The sequence below is a fragment of the Agelaius phoeniceus genome, chromosome 6 (genome assembly GCF_051311805.1).
Source record: "Agelaius phoeniceus isolate bAgePho1 chromosome 6, bAgePho1.hap1, whole genome shotgun sequence".
Classification (NCBI taxonomy): domain Eukaryota; kingdom Metazoa; phylum Chordata; class Aves; order Passeriformes; family Icteridae; genus Agelaius; species Agelaius phoeniceus.
Window position 1 is genome coordinate 62,102,954 of NC_135270.1, and position 13,120 is coordinate 62,116,073.

The following is a 13,120-nucleotide window of genomic DNA, read 5'->3' on the forward strand; positions in this document are numbered from 1 at the left end:
GGATTTCAGAACCTGCCCTCACTGCAAGGACATCCCTCACACATCAGCCACATCCACCTCAACCCCTCCTGGATTCCTCCTGGTTTTTGGGAACCCATCTGGGGCAGGCAGAATTCCAAGGACCTAAAAGTTGTCCTTTTGGATCTGCCTTGCAGTGAAAGGGAATTTCTGTAAGCAATGCTGAAGGGAAGTGAAATTTGTGGCTGGGACGTTTCAAGCAGGGAAAAGTGAGGGAAAAGGGGAGGTTCAGGCAGAAATTCTTCTGGAAAGTCACTGGATTAATCAAAGTAGGGAGTTTGGAAGGTAAAGTAAAGCTGGACCAAGAGTGGGGAATCAGCCATGGAATAAACTCAGGGAAGGGCCAAAGGTGATGTTGTCCAGGCCAAACCAAGGACAAGACACCTGCAGGAGAGACAATTCGCCCTTCTTAAAGCAAAGAAACCTTAAAATTGAGATTGAATTTGGTGTTTCTAAACCAGGGCTAAACACTGAAATGTCTCCTTCCCCACCAAGCATTATCACAACTGAAACCACTGATGTCCAACCCAGCCTTGGGCAATCTGGCAAACACCAACTGCCAGCAATTCCCAGACATTTCCTTCCTATCAGGCCATTCCCAAGCATTTTAATACCCACATTTCAGTTTGACTTTTCCCTTGGTTTTTTCCCCTAGGTTTTTTTCCTTCTGCTGTTACTCCCTGTTGGATGCATCTCACTGAGAGGAAGAGGAGGGGAGTGAGGTTCCCATGAGCATCCCCTGAGTGCCTGTGGAATTCTCAATTCCTTACCCCTGTCAGGGTGGAGCTAAGAGCATTATTGCACTTTTCCAGGAAATTCCACACCCCCAAGGGCAGGGATGGAGGGAAGGAACTGGCTGTAACTCAGAACACCCTGAGCATTCCTTGCCTGGATTTGTCTCCTCCCCAAGCAGCCTCCTTCACTTCAGAGCTGCCAGCAGCTGGAATTAAGCTTCCCACTCCAGGATTAATCCCAGAGTGCTGATCCCTTCAGCTGCTGGGCTTGGGGGAGGGCCCAGCTGCAGCTCCCACACCCCTGGCAGTGTTTCACGCAACCACAGAAAGGAAAGCAGCCACCAAAGAAATTCATTTTAAACGTCATTTGTCAACTCCAGCCTACATTTTCTGCTACAGAAAACCACATTTTATTACCATTTCTGGCTAAGCCTGGCATGAGTGAAAGCTCCTTCCCAAACCATTGGAACCATCTATCAAGGTGAGGTACCCAAGCCAGTCTTGACTAAAAAATCACAGCTTTACTTTGAATTATTGTTCACACCTGACTTTTCAAAAAAACATTTTTATATCTTCAGGGTTATAATTTTTATCCATGGAAGCAGCTGTTTCATGACTAAGCAGCAAGAACCTGAGCAATTAAAAAAAAAAAACAAAAAAAAGACACAAACACAGGAATCCAAAGCTGGTGGTTATTTTTTACTTGAAGACTCTCTGAAAAACAAAATTGTTGTTACATTATTGTCATTAATTCTTTCTGGAATGAAAACAGGCCTGGTCCAGGTGATATGGAAAGGGCATTGTGGTTTTTACAAAATTGATATTCAGGCAACATCAAAACACACAAAGGACAGGCTCTTACACTCAGGTTACACCACTCAGCCTCAGTAAACATCTTTGGAATAGAGATCTTTAAAACAAACAAACAAAAAAAAAATCAATCAAGGAACTTAAATATTCACAGGACAAAACCATAATATTCTGCAAAATCTGCAGGGTGAGATTAGCAGAGATCAGCAGAGGCTGCCTGTGGACAATCCAAGCAGGAGCTGCACAGCTGGGAACAGTCACCCCCACGAGGCAGGTTTGGGGTTTGGGTCTGTGCCTAAGGCAGGGAGAAGTGAGCAGCAGGCAGAGAAAAAAAAAAAAATGTAAATTCCTGCTGGAAGTTCTTGTTCAAGCAGGAGCCCACAAGTCCAGCACAACAAAGGAAAGGTTGGGTGTTCTTTTAAAATGAGAAGTTTGCCACAAGTCAGCAGGGTGTCCTCTCTGTATTTCACCAAGTTTGGTTGTAACTGAAAAATTAAAAACCTGTGCACTTAGAAAAGCTACATTGAAATATATCCCAAGTGGAGTGAGCAGAGTTCAGCTTTTCAATCAACTCAACACTTTTTCCTACCAGCTACAGCTCTTCTGTCTCCTCAAGCCCTCTCCAAACTGCAAAACCACCACTGATCCAAGGCAGTGCTGCTACTTCTCCTCAGTATTTCTTTATTTATTGCTTTATTTATCAGTGACAAAGGCTCAGAGATGGGAACTTTTAGAGAATTTAAGGCAATTCCACAAAACCAATACCTTAAGGGCAATTCTGGCACACAGTGGTCTTCATCCCAACACCAGGAGAGGTTTTAGCTTTAAAAAAGGACAGATTTTAGCCAAAAAGACCCTTTCAAACACCAGTTTATCTTTCTAACACACAGCACTGAAGTCAAGTCATTCCAGAGCACCAATGTAGAGAAAAGAAACAAAAAAAGGGGAAGAAGTCAGATGGGCAATTAAAAAAAAAGCCACTAAATAACTACAACTAAAAACTAAACACTAAAAAACCTAAATAACTACAAATAAAAGCTAAGAACCCATAAAGCTAAACAAACAAACAAAAAAAAAAATCAGAAACAAGCTTGGCAAAAAAATCTAAATGTGCTCAGTATTAGGCTCATCCTTCCCTTGCAAAAACTTTGGAATTGAATCAAAAGAATATGGAAAACTCTTTACAACACTGGTCCAAAGGGCATGTGCATTCTTTTTATTTCTATACAGAGTGAAAACAAACACCATACAGACAAGAGTAAACTAATTTTTTTTTCTTTTTTTTTTCCAAGAAAAAAATTCAGGTTTAATGTTTCAAAATGATTTTGTGAAAACAGGAGGAAAAAAAAAAGAAATAGAAAGGAGTTATTTTAACTTGAGGCCAGGTACAGCCTGCATGGATCTGCAGCAAGATTTGAGTAAGAAATGATGGATTAAAAACAAGCAGAGCCCTGCTGGCATCCAGGAGGAGGAATGGAGAGGATTTGCACAGAGAACCCTGTGTGTAAACTATGGAGTCACAGAGACAGACAAGACTTCAAGGTGCTGCTTGTCACTTGTTCCTAGAGGAAAACTACTTTGCCAAGAAGCTCAGAGAGTTTTCTACAGCTTTTTCTGGAAGAAATGGATGCAAGCAGCAGGGTTCTGGACAGCCAGAGGATCCCACTGCAGGAGTGCTTGTGCTAAGTTCCATCAGCTCTTTGTAAGAAAAGAGGTTGGGGGGGTTTGTAGCACTCATTGTCATAGCAAAAGGCAGTTTTTGTCTCATAAAAAGCCTAAACTAAAGGAATTTTAGGTCCATAACTAAAGGAACTTTTCCCTCAGCATTTCTTCAGGGCACAGCTAGAAATTTATACTGACAAACAGTATAAGAGCAGGGAACCCTTTTGGGAGGTTTAAGCAACAACCAGGTGAGTGCATTTTCCTTGCTAATGCTCTCTAATGCAGGAATGACTCTGGTTTACATTCTCTTCCTAATAATCCCTAGGGAACAAATCATCCCAGAAGCCCCAGCAATCATTCCTTGGCACTTCTCTGCACACAGACAGGAGAAGTTCCAGCCATTTGCAACAGCAACTTTTCCTTTGGAATACCTGATGCTTTTTTTATTTTATTGTTATTATTTCCTCCGAATTGATGAAATGCAGCAACATTACCAAGCCAGGAGTCATTTCTTCTCTTCAAGCTGGAGGATGTGACATTGCTCTCCCTTTGAGTGGCTGACTCAAGCACTAATCCTGGTGCAAATGCAGCTAAGATTTCTCCAGAGGAGCAGCACCGGGCACGGGGCGCTGCCGGACACCGCTCGGGGATGAGTCTCTCTTGCTCCCCTCCTTCCCCTCTGTTTCCTCATCTGAGATATCTCCCTCATCTCCCTCCTGCTCTTCATACCTGTTCTTCAGCAGATGAGCTGACTCTGGACCTTGTTTCCCTCGAGGAGAAAGGAAAAACACACAAGTAAATAGCAAAGTAAAATCCACTTTTTTAACATCACGGGCAAGCACAGTGACACTGAGAGCTCCACTCCATTTCCTCTCCCTGCCCATGTGGAATTTCATGTCTTTCAGGTATGAAAATGCTCTCAAAATTTTTTCTATCCCTAAAACCAGTTTTAAAAATACCCCAGCTTTACTAAATAGCAAATCCCAACCCATTATAAACCCTAAGGGCGAGGCATCAATCCCAAATGCAAAGTTCTCCACTCCACGTCACATCCTGCAGACACCAGGATTTCTTTAATATTTTCTCCAAATAAGATTTATCAAACAGCTTCACTGAATCAGAAGTTTGCTGTGGGCTTACTTGGCTGAGGCTGGAGCTGTGGTGGTCTGTGCCTTTTGGAGGGACAGATGCAGTCTGCCAGGAACACCATCATCTGAAACCAAAGAAACCCAGGGTGAAACTCCCAAACATTTATTGCAATTGTTTAGGATGGAAAATTTCCAGATCAAGTCTAAGCATTTACCCTCAGGTGGATCCCATCCAGGTTCCCCTTGGATTATGGGGACCCCATCCTGTCCCCATCCCTGTGTTCCAGCTCAGGGTACCCCAAAACCACCCCAAAATTGAGGTGGAGGCAGCACAAGTGTAACCAAGCCACCCTCAGCCCCAAGGGCTGCACTTACAAGTCCCAGAACCATTCCTAAGAACAGAGTGGCCAATCCAAAAACTGCATAGGAGCCCCAGACTGGCATTCCAAGGTTTTCTGTCAAATAGCCATGGCCATGCTAGAATAAAAGAGAATTATTTCAGAAAGAGCTGATTTCATATTGAGGAGGAAATGAAGTGGGGATGTAAGCAAATACCCTGATCCACATGGACAACTTGAACAATGCTGACATGCTGCTCATCCTGAAACAAAGCACAGAAGAGAAACTGAGAACACCTTAAAATCTTAAAAAGAGAACACTGAGAACACCTTAAAATCTTAAAAAGAGAGCACTGAGAACACCTTAAAATCTTAAAAAGAGAACACTGAGAACACTTTAAAATCTTAAAAAGAGAACACTGAGAACACCTTAAAATCTTAAAAAGAGAGCACTGAGAACACCTTAAAATCTTAAAAAGAGAACACTGAGAACACTTTAAAATCTTAAAAAGAGAACACTGAGAACACCTTAAAACACAAATTTTCCCCCAGCTCCTGTGATGATGTCACCTTCCCTTTCCTGCCTGGATAATTCCATTGCCTGTCCCTTTGCCATAATTTCAGCCTCAAACCTGTGTGAAACAACCTCAGCTCATACATGCACAGCTATAAATTCCCAGATTTCTTTAACTTGGATCTGCTGAATCCAAGTTAAAGTTAATCCATGTGAATTTCAAGTCCCTTTTCTGTTCTATCTGGACCAATGTTCTGTGAGAAGCCAGCTGGAACTCCAGTGGAGATACTAAGAAAGAAGCACAAGGAGGTTTTATTAAAACAAAAAAAAAATTAAGCTATTAAAAGAAAATCAGGTTATAAGAGCTGAGAGATCCTCAGACACTTAAGTTTGGTGTCTGAGTACAGAAAATAATAAGAGAACTTGTTGATGCTGAATTAATACCCAGTTTCACACATTCCTTGGCATGGGGTAAGAGTTTGTAAGAGAACCTCACAGCCAGGAATTCCTTGCATGTATCAAACCCAAATTTCCCTTGGCAGTTTGAACCCAATCCCCTTTTTCCTGTCAGTTCCTGATGGAGAATCCCTCTGTAATTTCCTTGTGATTTCCTCCAGACAGTGAAAGAAATTTCCCAGGATTTAGCAGGGCAAAAACCATCAGAAACCAAAAAACTTCAAGGGTCAGCAAGGTCCCTACAAGAGTTTAGGAAACCTCTTCAAGCTTTAAAGTAAACCTTGCTGGGGACACCCCTGCTATGGTGACAATGCTCAGGTCACCCCTGCTGTGGTGACAACCCTCAGGTCACCCCTACTATGGTGACAATGCTCAGGTCACCTCTGCTGTGGTGACAGTGCTCAGGTCACCCCTGCTGTGGTGACAGTGCTCAGGTCACCCCTGCTATGGTGACAATGCTCAGGTCACCCCTGCTGTGGTGACAGTGCTCAGGTCACCCCTGCTATGGTGACAATGCTCAGGTCACCCCTGCTGTGGTGACAACCCTCAGGTCACCCCTGCTGTGGTGACAGTGCTCAGGTCATCCCTGCTGTGGTGACAGTGCTCAGGTCACCCCTGCTATGGTGACAGTGCTCAGGTCACCCCTGCTATGGTGACAGTGCTCAGGACACCCCTGCTGTGGTGACAGTGCTCAGGTCACCTCTGCTATGGTGACAATGCTCAGGTCACCCCTGCTGTGGTGACAGTGCTCAGGTCACCCCTGCTATGGTGACAGTGCTCAGGTCACCCCTGCTGTGGTGACAGTGCTCAGGTCATCCCTGCTATGGTGACAATGCTCAGGTCACCCCTGCTGTGGTGACAGTGCTCAGGTCACCCCTGCTATGGTGACAACCCTCAGGTCACCCCTGCTGTGGTGACAGTGCTCAGGTCACCCCTGCTGTGGTGACAGTGCTCAGGTCACCCCTGCTATGATGACAATGCTCAGGTCACCCCTGCTATGGTGACAACCCTGCCACAGCTGAGGAAGAATTGGGACACCCACACATTCCCACAACTCCTGCCCACACAGAGCTGGAACAGGGAGCAGGACACACCTCAGGACATTTGATAATAAATTGTTACAAAACCAACCCAAAGCTTACAGGAAAGAGGAAGGACCAAACCAGGAGGACACTGGTTCAATGGATTTCCACTCCTCATCACTGATGAAGTTAATGAAGGCAGCTTTATTCCTTGCTCCCTGGTACCTCCTGAACTCTCCATCTTTGCAGCTGTAAAATAACAACAACATCACCCAAATCCTTTATTTATATGATCCAAGCACCAAGTGCAGCATTTGTTTCCATCCAACAAACCTCCTCCCATCACCTTGTCTATTTTTTACACATTCACTTTCTCAGTGTTAGTTTTTTTTTTTAGCTGATATTGCCTCTAAAAACCATTTTCCAAAACCCTGGACTTACTCCAAGTTATTTCCAGAACACTGACTCCATAAACAGCTTGGCTAGCTTTAGGCTGTGATCCCACAAAAAAAAAAAGAAAAAAAAGATAATGATCTTCCTAAAGCCCTTGCCACACACCTGCACTGAAGATCAACCTACAGAGAAAGGATTGCAAAACAGAAACACCCATGAAAAGGCAGAATAAATAAGGCCTGAAGGGAAAGGAAAAGAAATCATCTGGCAGCACAAGGTCACAGTGGGTGAGACAGTGGATGTGTCAGTGACAAGCAGCTCCTATTCTTAAAGAGCATAATAAATCTCATTTATTTGCCAAAAAAAAAGAAGAAAAAAATGCCCACTCTCACCCCAAAAAACCCCTTCTACTTACTGATAGATGGTAGGGAGGGCTGTGATGATAAATCGTCCACTTAACCCTGTAAGGAAAGTTATTTTAAGAGTATTTTGAGTATTTTTATGGAAAAAAAGAGGCAAGGAATGCTGTAACACCCCAAAATACAACAGCAGGCCTGGGTATCAATATTTCCATGCAATCCAACACAACCTTGTGCATGTCAAAGCAGCACACACTTAAAAAATGGTCCCTGGACAAAGAGTAACATGGGGAAAATGAGATATCCAGGGATAACAGCTCCATTGGACTCTTTTGGCTGCAGCTCTTCAGAGGGAGAGGCTCTCCTTTGCAAACAGGATCTGCAGCCTCCAGAAACCCTGAGGAAAATAACCCAAGTGAGGCAAGCTTCAAAAGTAAAGCTGCTCTGGAGAAAGAGATCAGCGTGGGGAAGGCCAGGCTTACAAATCCCACAGGGACAGGAGAGTTCCAGGAGATTTTCAGGAGAGTTTCAGGACAGTCTCAGAACAGTCAGAGCAGATTGTTTGCGCTCCCTTCTCCCAACCAAAGGAGGGACTGGAATGGCAAGGCTGAAACTTTAAAAGTATGGCCAAAAATCTCCTTGAAATCATGCTCTGGACAAAACCTCTCATTGTTTTTACCTATTATAGTCTATGCATTTTGTTTATTCTATTCATTCAATTATACTTATTTGATCTACTATCTGACAGTCTCGTTCCTGTGTGGAACCTGGCCCAGGGTGCCCAGAGAAGCTTTCCCTGGACCCCTGGGAGTGTCCAAGGCCAGGCTGGACGGGGCTTGGAGCTCCCTGGGATGGTGGAAGGTGCGGTAGGGGTTGGAATGGGATGATCTTCAAGGTCCCTCCCAACCAAAACATTCTGGGATCCTATTAAGCAAGATCAGGGCGTTTAGTCACACAGCTAGAGATGAGTAAAACACTTTTATTACCCCTATTATTTCTGCCTGCCTCCCACAAGCACACACCGGAGACGAGCACCCCCAAACCCCTCAGCTCCCCAAATCCCGGGGGGCTTCGGGAGCCCTTCCCAGCCCCTCTCACCCGGCTGCTCGGTCACATCCACTTTGGCCACGTTGACCCCCAGGTCCTCTCCCCACTCGGCGAACTTCTCCCACTCGGGCTGCAGGTTCTCGCAGGCGGGGCACCAGGGCGCGTAGCTGCGGGAGCGGCACAGCGCGGTCACCCACACAGCCCTCACACCGCCCCGGCACCCCCGCCGCGCCGCTCCCCACTCACAACTCCACCATCCACTCGTCCTGCAGCAGCTCCCGCCACATCCCGTCCGACAGCACCTTCACGGGGCTCGGCCTGCCCCGGGCGGCGGCGGCCAGCGCCAGGCAGAGCAGAGCGCAGAGCGGAGCCCTCAGCGCGGGCCCGGCCCGGCCCGGCGCCGCCATCTTGGGCCGCCCCCCCTCCTTCCGCCTTCCCGGCGCGTCACGGCCGGGCCCGTCCTGAGGGCAACGGGGAGGAGGCGCCGGGAACCGGGAGAGCGGGGCATCGGGAGGGGCTGGAGTCCTGGAATGGGAGGGATTGGAATCCTGAAATGGCCAGGATTGAAATCGGAAGGGATTGCAATCCTGAAATGGTTGGGATTGGAATCCTGGAATGGTCGGGATTGGGAAGGGATCGGAATCCTGGAGTGGTGGAGATCGGAAGGGGTTGGAATCAGAAGGGATTGCAGTCCTGGAATGGTCGGGATTGAAATCCTGGAGTGGTTGGGATTGGGAGGGATTGGAATCAGAAGGGATTGGAATCGGAAGGGATTGCAATTCTGAAATGGTTGGGAGTGGAGGGGACTGGAATCGGAAAGTATTGCAATCCTGGAATGGTCGGGATTGCTAGGGATTGGAGTCGGAAGGGATTGCAGTCCTGGATTGGAAGGGATTGGAATCCTGGAACGGTTGGGATTGGAAGGGATTGAAATCAGAAAGGATTGCAATCCTGGAATGGTCGGGATTGGAATGGAATCCTAGGATGGTCGGAATCGGAAGGGATTGGAATCCTGGAGTGGTTGGGATTGGAAGGGATTGGAATGGATTGGAATCCTAGGATGGTTGGAATCAGAAGGGATTGGAATCCTGGAGTGGTTGGGATTGGAAGGGATTGGAATCCTGGAGTGGTTGGGATTGGAAGGGATTGGAATGGATTGGAATCCTGGAATGGTTGGCATTGGAAAGGATTGCAATCCTGGAATGGTTGGCATTGGAAAGGATTGCAATCCTGGAAGGGTTAGGATTGGAAGGGATGGAATTCCCGACTCGTCCCACCCCATGGCACACCATGGCACACCAGGGATGGGGCAGCCGTGGATGGTTGGGTAACCTGTGCCAGGGCCTCAGCACCCTCACAGGGAAGGATGTCACCCTGATTTTTTAAGATTTTCTAAGCCTTCTGATGTTTACATTTTTGTAATGAACTTTCTCACACACATTCTGTAAATGACTTATTGTTTTACGTGCTTTTATAGAAAAGGAGAAATTTGATAAACTGTTAGTTTGCCTGGTGTCATTGGAGAGGTGGCGCTTTCACCCTCCAATCCACTGTCACTTTTAGAAATCTATAAATGTTAGAGTCAAAAAATAAACTTTCTTTTTTTGCCTTGAAAACAGCAATGTGTGTGTGTCGTGTTATTTCGTGTCCTATAGTGACAGAAGGATTTCTTCTATATGTCCTAAATATCCCTTCTTTCAGTTTGCACCCATTACTCCTTATCACAGAATCATTAAGTGTGAAAAGTGCATATTAATGTGGCTCTACACAGATATTTACTCTATGTGTTATATTGATTGGTAGCGCTGTATTGACATTTTAGTAGGATTGTAAACGTAGTTTTGTAGTTTAAATGTAACTTTTGTAGTTAAAATAGAAACTGTGTATGTGGGATATTTTTTTAAAGAAAGGAATGAGGTACTCACACCAGATAGCAGCCACAGGATACCTGAATCTTTCAGAGAAAGAGAATTTATTGCTCCATTATCAGGAGAAATGAACTTCTGCCTTGCTCAGGATTGGAGACACCATCAGGATTCAGAGGAAGAAGCTGACACTGCCCAGACAGAATCCTGTGTTGGAATGGAATTTCTGCATCATGGATGAGGTGTGTGAGTAGCCAACAGGCTGTTGTTTTTAAGGGTTAATCCTCTATTAATGTGGGGCCTTTTTCAGGCTTATTTTGCCCAGAAAAGGCACCTGGATGTCTGTAACTCTTTGTTTCTATTGTCTCATATTGTCCTAATCCAAAATATTATTACTCTAATTCTATTGCTATTTTTATAACCATTTTATTACTATTAAACTTTTAACATTTTAAAAACAAGTGATTGGCGTTTTTCACATTACCGTTGGAAATGATCTCCGAGGTCATCGAGTCCAAGCTGTGCCCGGTCCCCACGGCATCACCCAGCCCAGAGCACTGAGTGCCACCTCCAGGAATTCCCTGGGCACCTCCAGGGATGGGCACTCCACCATTCCCTGATCAGCCCCTTCTGATGCTTAACAACCCTTCCTGTGAGGAAATTCTTCCTCACACCCAACCTAAACCCTGCCCTGGCCCAGCCTGAGGCCATTCCCTCTGCTCCTGTCCCTGTTCCCCCCGGCTGTGCCCTCCTGGCAGGAGCTGTGCAGAGCCACAAGGGCCCCCTGAGCCTCCTTTGCTCCAGGCTGAGCCCCTGCCCAGCTCCCTCAGGGATTCTGCAGCCCCTGCCCAGCTCCCTCAGGGATTCTGCAGCCCCTGCCCAGCTCCCTCAGCCTCTCCTGGGGCTCCATTCCCTTCCCAGCTCCATTCTCTGCACACTCTCCAGCCCCTCAGTGTATTCCCCAATTTAGGGGCCATTGGTTTATGGGCTGGGAGCACACACTGCTGGCTTGTGTTGAGTTTTTCATTAACCATCACCCCCAATCCTTCTCCATCCAACCTGTGTGTCTGGGATAGAGAACAGCCACAGCTTCCCTCTGCTGCTGCCCAGAGCAGCTGTGGCTGCCCCTGGATCCCTGGAAGTGTCCAAGGCCAGGCTGGATATTGGGGTTTGAGTAACCTGGGACAGTGGAAGTTGTCCCTGCCCATGGCACAGGGTGGAACTGGGTGGGATTTAAGGCTCCTTCCAACCCAAACCATTCCATGATTCTGTGATCTTTACTTATGGCAGAAAGGAACAGCACCTGAGTGTCACCGTGATGTTTTCTGAAAAATCCCTTCGCCAGGATTTCTTCTCCTGGGAAGATGAGGAGCCCCAGCTTCTCCGTGTTTTGCTGCTCTGGAATGTGGTCTGGAGATTGCTTATCCAAACACGTGAATTGTTTTTAATTAATGGCCAATCACAGCCAGCTGTGTCAAGGCTCTGAGGAGTCACAAGTTTTTATTATTCATTCTTGTTTAGCCTTCTGATGTATCCTTTCTCTTTCTTTAGTGTAGTTTAGTATAGCATAATATAATATAATATAATATAATATAATATAATATAATATAATATAATATAATATAATATAATATAATATAATATAATATAATATAATATAATATAATATAATATAATATAATATATCTGCCTTCTGAGAACATGGAGTCAAATTCTCATCTCTCCCCTCGTCCTGGGGACCCTCAAAAAGACCACACCTGAGTGATTAATTCTCAAGCAGAAATCAGGGAGCAGGTCAATGTTAACAAGCAGACAAATCCCACATCAGCTCACTCCTGTCCCTCAGCACCTGAAGCATTTCCAGGGAAGGAACCTCCTTTTCCATATGCACATACTTTCTTTAACGCAGATTTTTCTCCAGCTCCTGTGGTAATGTCACCTTCCCTTTCCTGCCTGGACAATTTCTTTGCCTGCACCTTTGCCATAATTTCATATCCCACAGTCCAGAGCCTTGGCAGCCATTGAGAGGTGCAGGAAAAAAAAAAAAAGAATAAATCAGCATTTGGGGGTTTTTTATTTATTTTATCTTATTTGAGCAACTTTTCTATAGTACAACGTGTACGTTCCTGTCTGTAGGAGAACAGGCATTATTAAGGACTTGTTATTCATTGATTCAGCACTCAGGAATAAATCACTGCTTGCAGCACTCTGCTGACTGCTGTTTTAGGCATAATTGAATTTTTGAAATTTGTTATTGATAATCCATGAATATTCCATTCAGCATCAGCAGTCAGGTGAAATGCAAAGTGCTGTCTCTGAGTAACAACTGGACTCAATGATCCTGAAGGTCTTTTCCAACCTAGACACTTCTGTGACTTCTGTGATTACCCTGATAATTTGAGATATGTTGAGGAATAAGTGCATTAAAATCTGTTGTGTAACCATGTGTAAATAAATTTACCACTGTGAATAAAAAGATTTCTTCAAAGGCACACTATGAGCTCCCTATGGGAACAGCTTGAAAAACCCTGAAAATTACAACTTCATACCTCCCCTGCTTGGTTCCAGGAGTTATTTTAAGTGTAATGACTGCTCTGAGTTACTTGTATCTCAGTTATTAATATGACATTGACATTGTCTTGATTCTCTGTCACGTTTTGAGAACAAGAAAGCCTTAACCTTATCTTTGAGGCATCTTGCTCCCCTCAGCCCTGCCAGGCTGACAGGAGAATTATCTGCCTCATCTTTCAAGGTTCATGGCAGGATAAAGAGAGTTAATAGCCAAGTGACCTTAAGAAAGAAACACATCTTTCA

At 45.2% G+C, this 13,120-nt stretch overlaps 1 protein-coding gene across 1 annotated transcript; it reads right to left on the bottom strand.

Annotated features, from left to right (window-relative positions):
- Positions 1-1,430: 1,430 nt before the first annotated feature.
- Positions 1,431-8,891, bottom strand: TMX1 (thioredoxin related transmembrane protein 1). The gene is made up of 8 exons (XM_054635135.2): positions 8,688-8,891; positions 8,493-8,608; positions 7,451-7,496; positions 6,763-6,891; positions 4,868-4,913; positions 4,688-4,789; positions 4,365-4,437; positions 1,431-3,993 (listed from the first exon to the last, which is right to left on the bottom strand). Exons 1-8 carry the CDS (start codon positions 8,846-8,848, stop codon positions 3,815-3,817), a joined length of 852 nt encoding a protein of 283 aa, XP_054491110.2. The 5' UTR covers positions 8,849-8,891; the 3' UTR covers positions 1,431-3,814.
- Between the last annotated feature and the right edge of the window lie 4,229 nt (positions 8,892-13,120).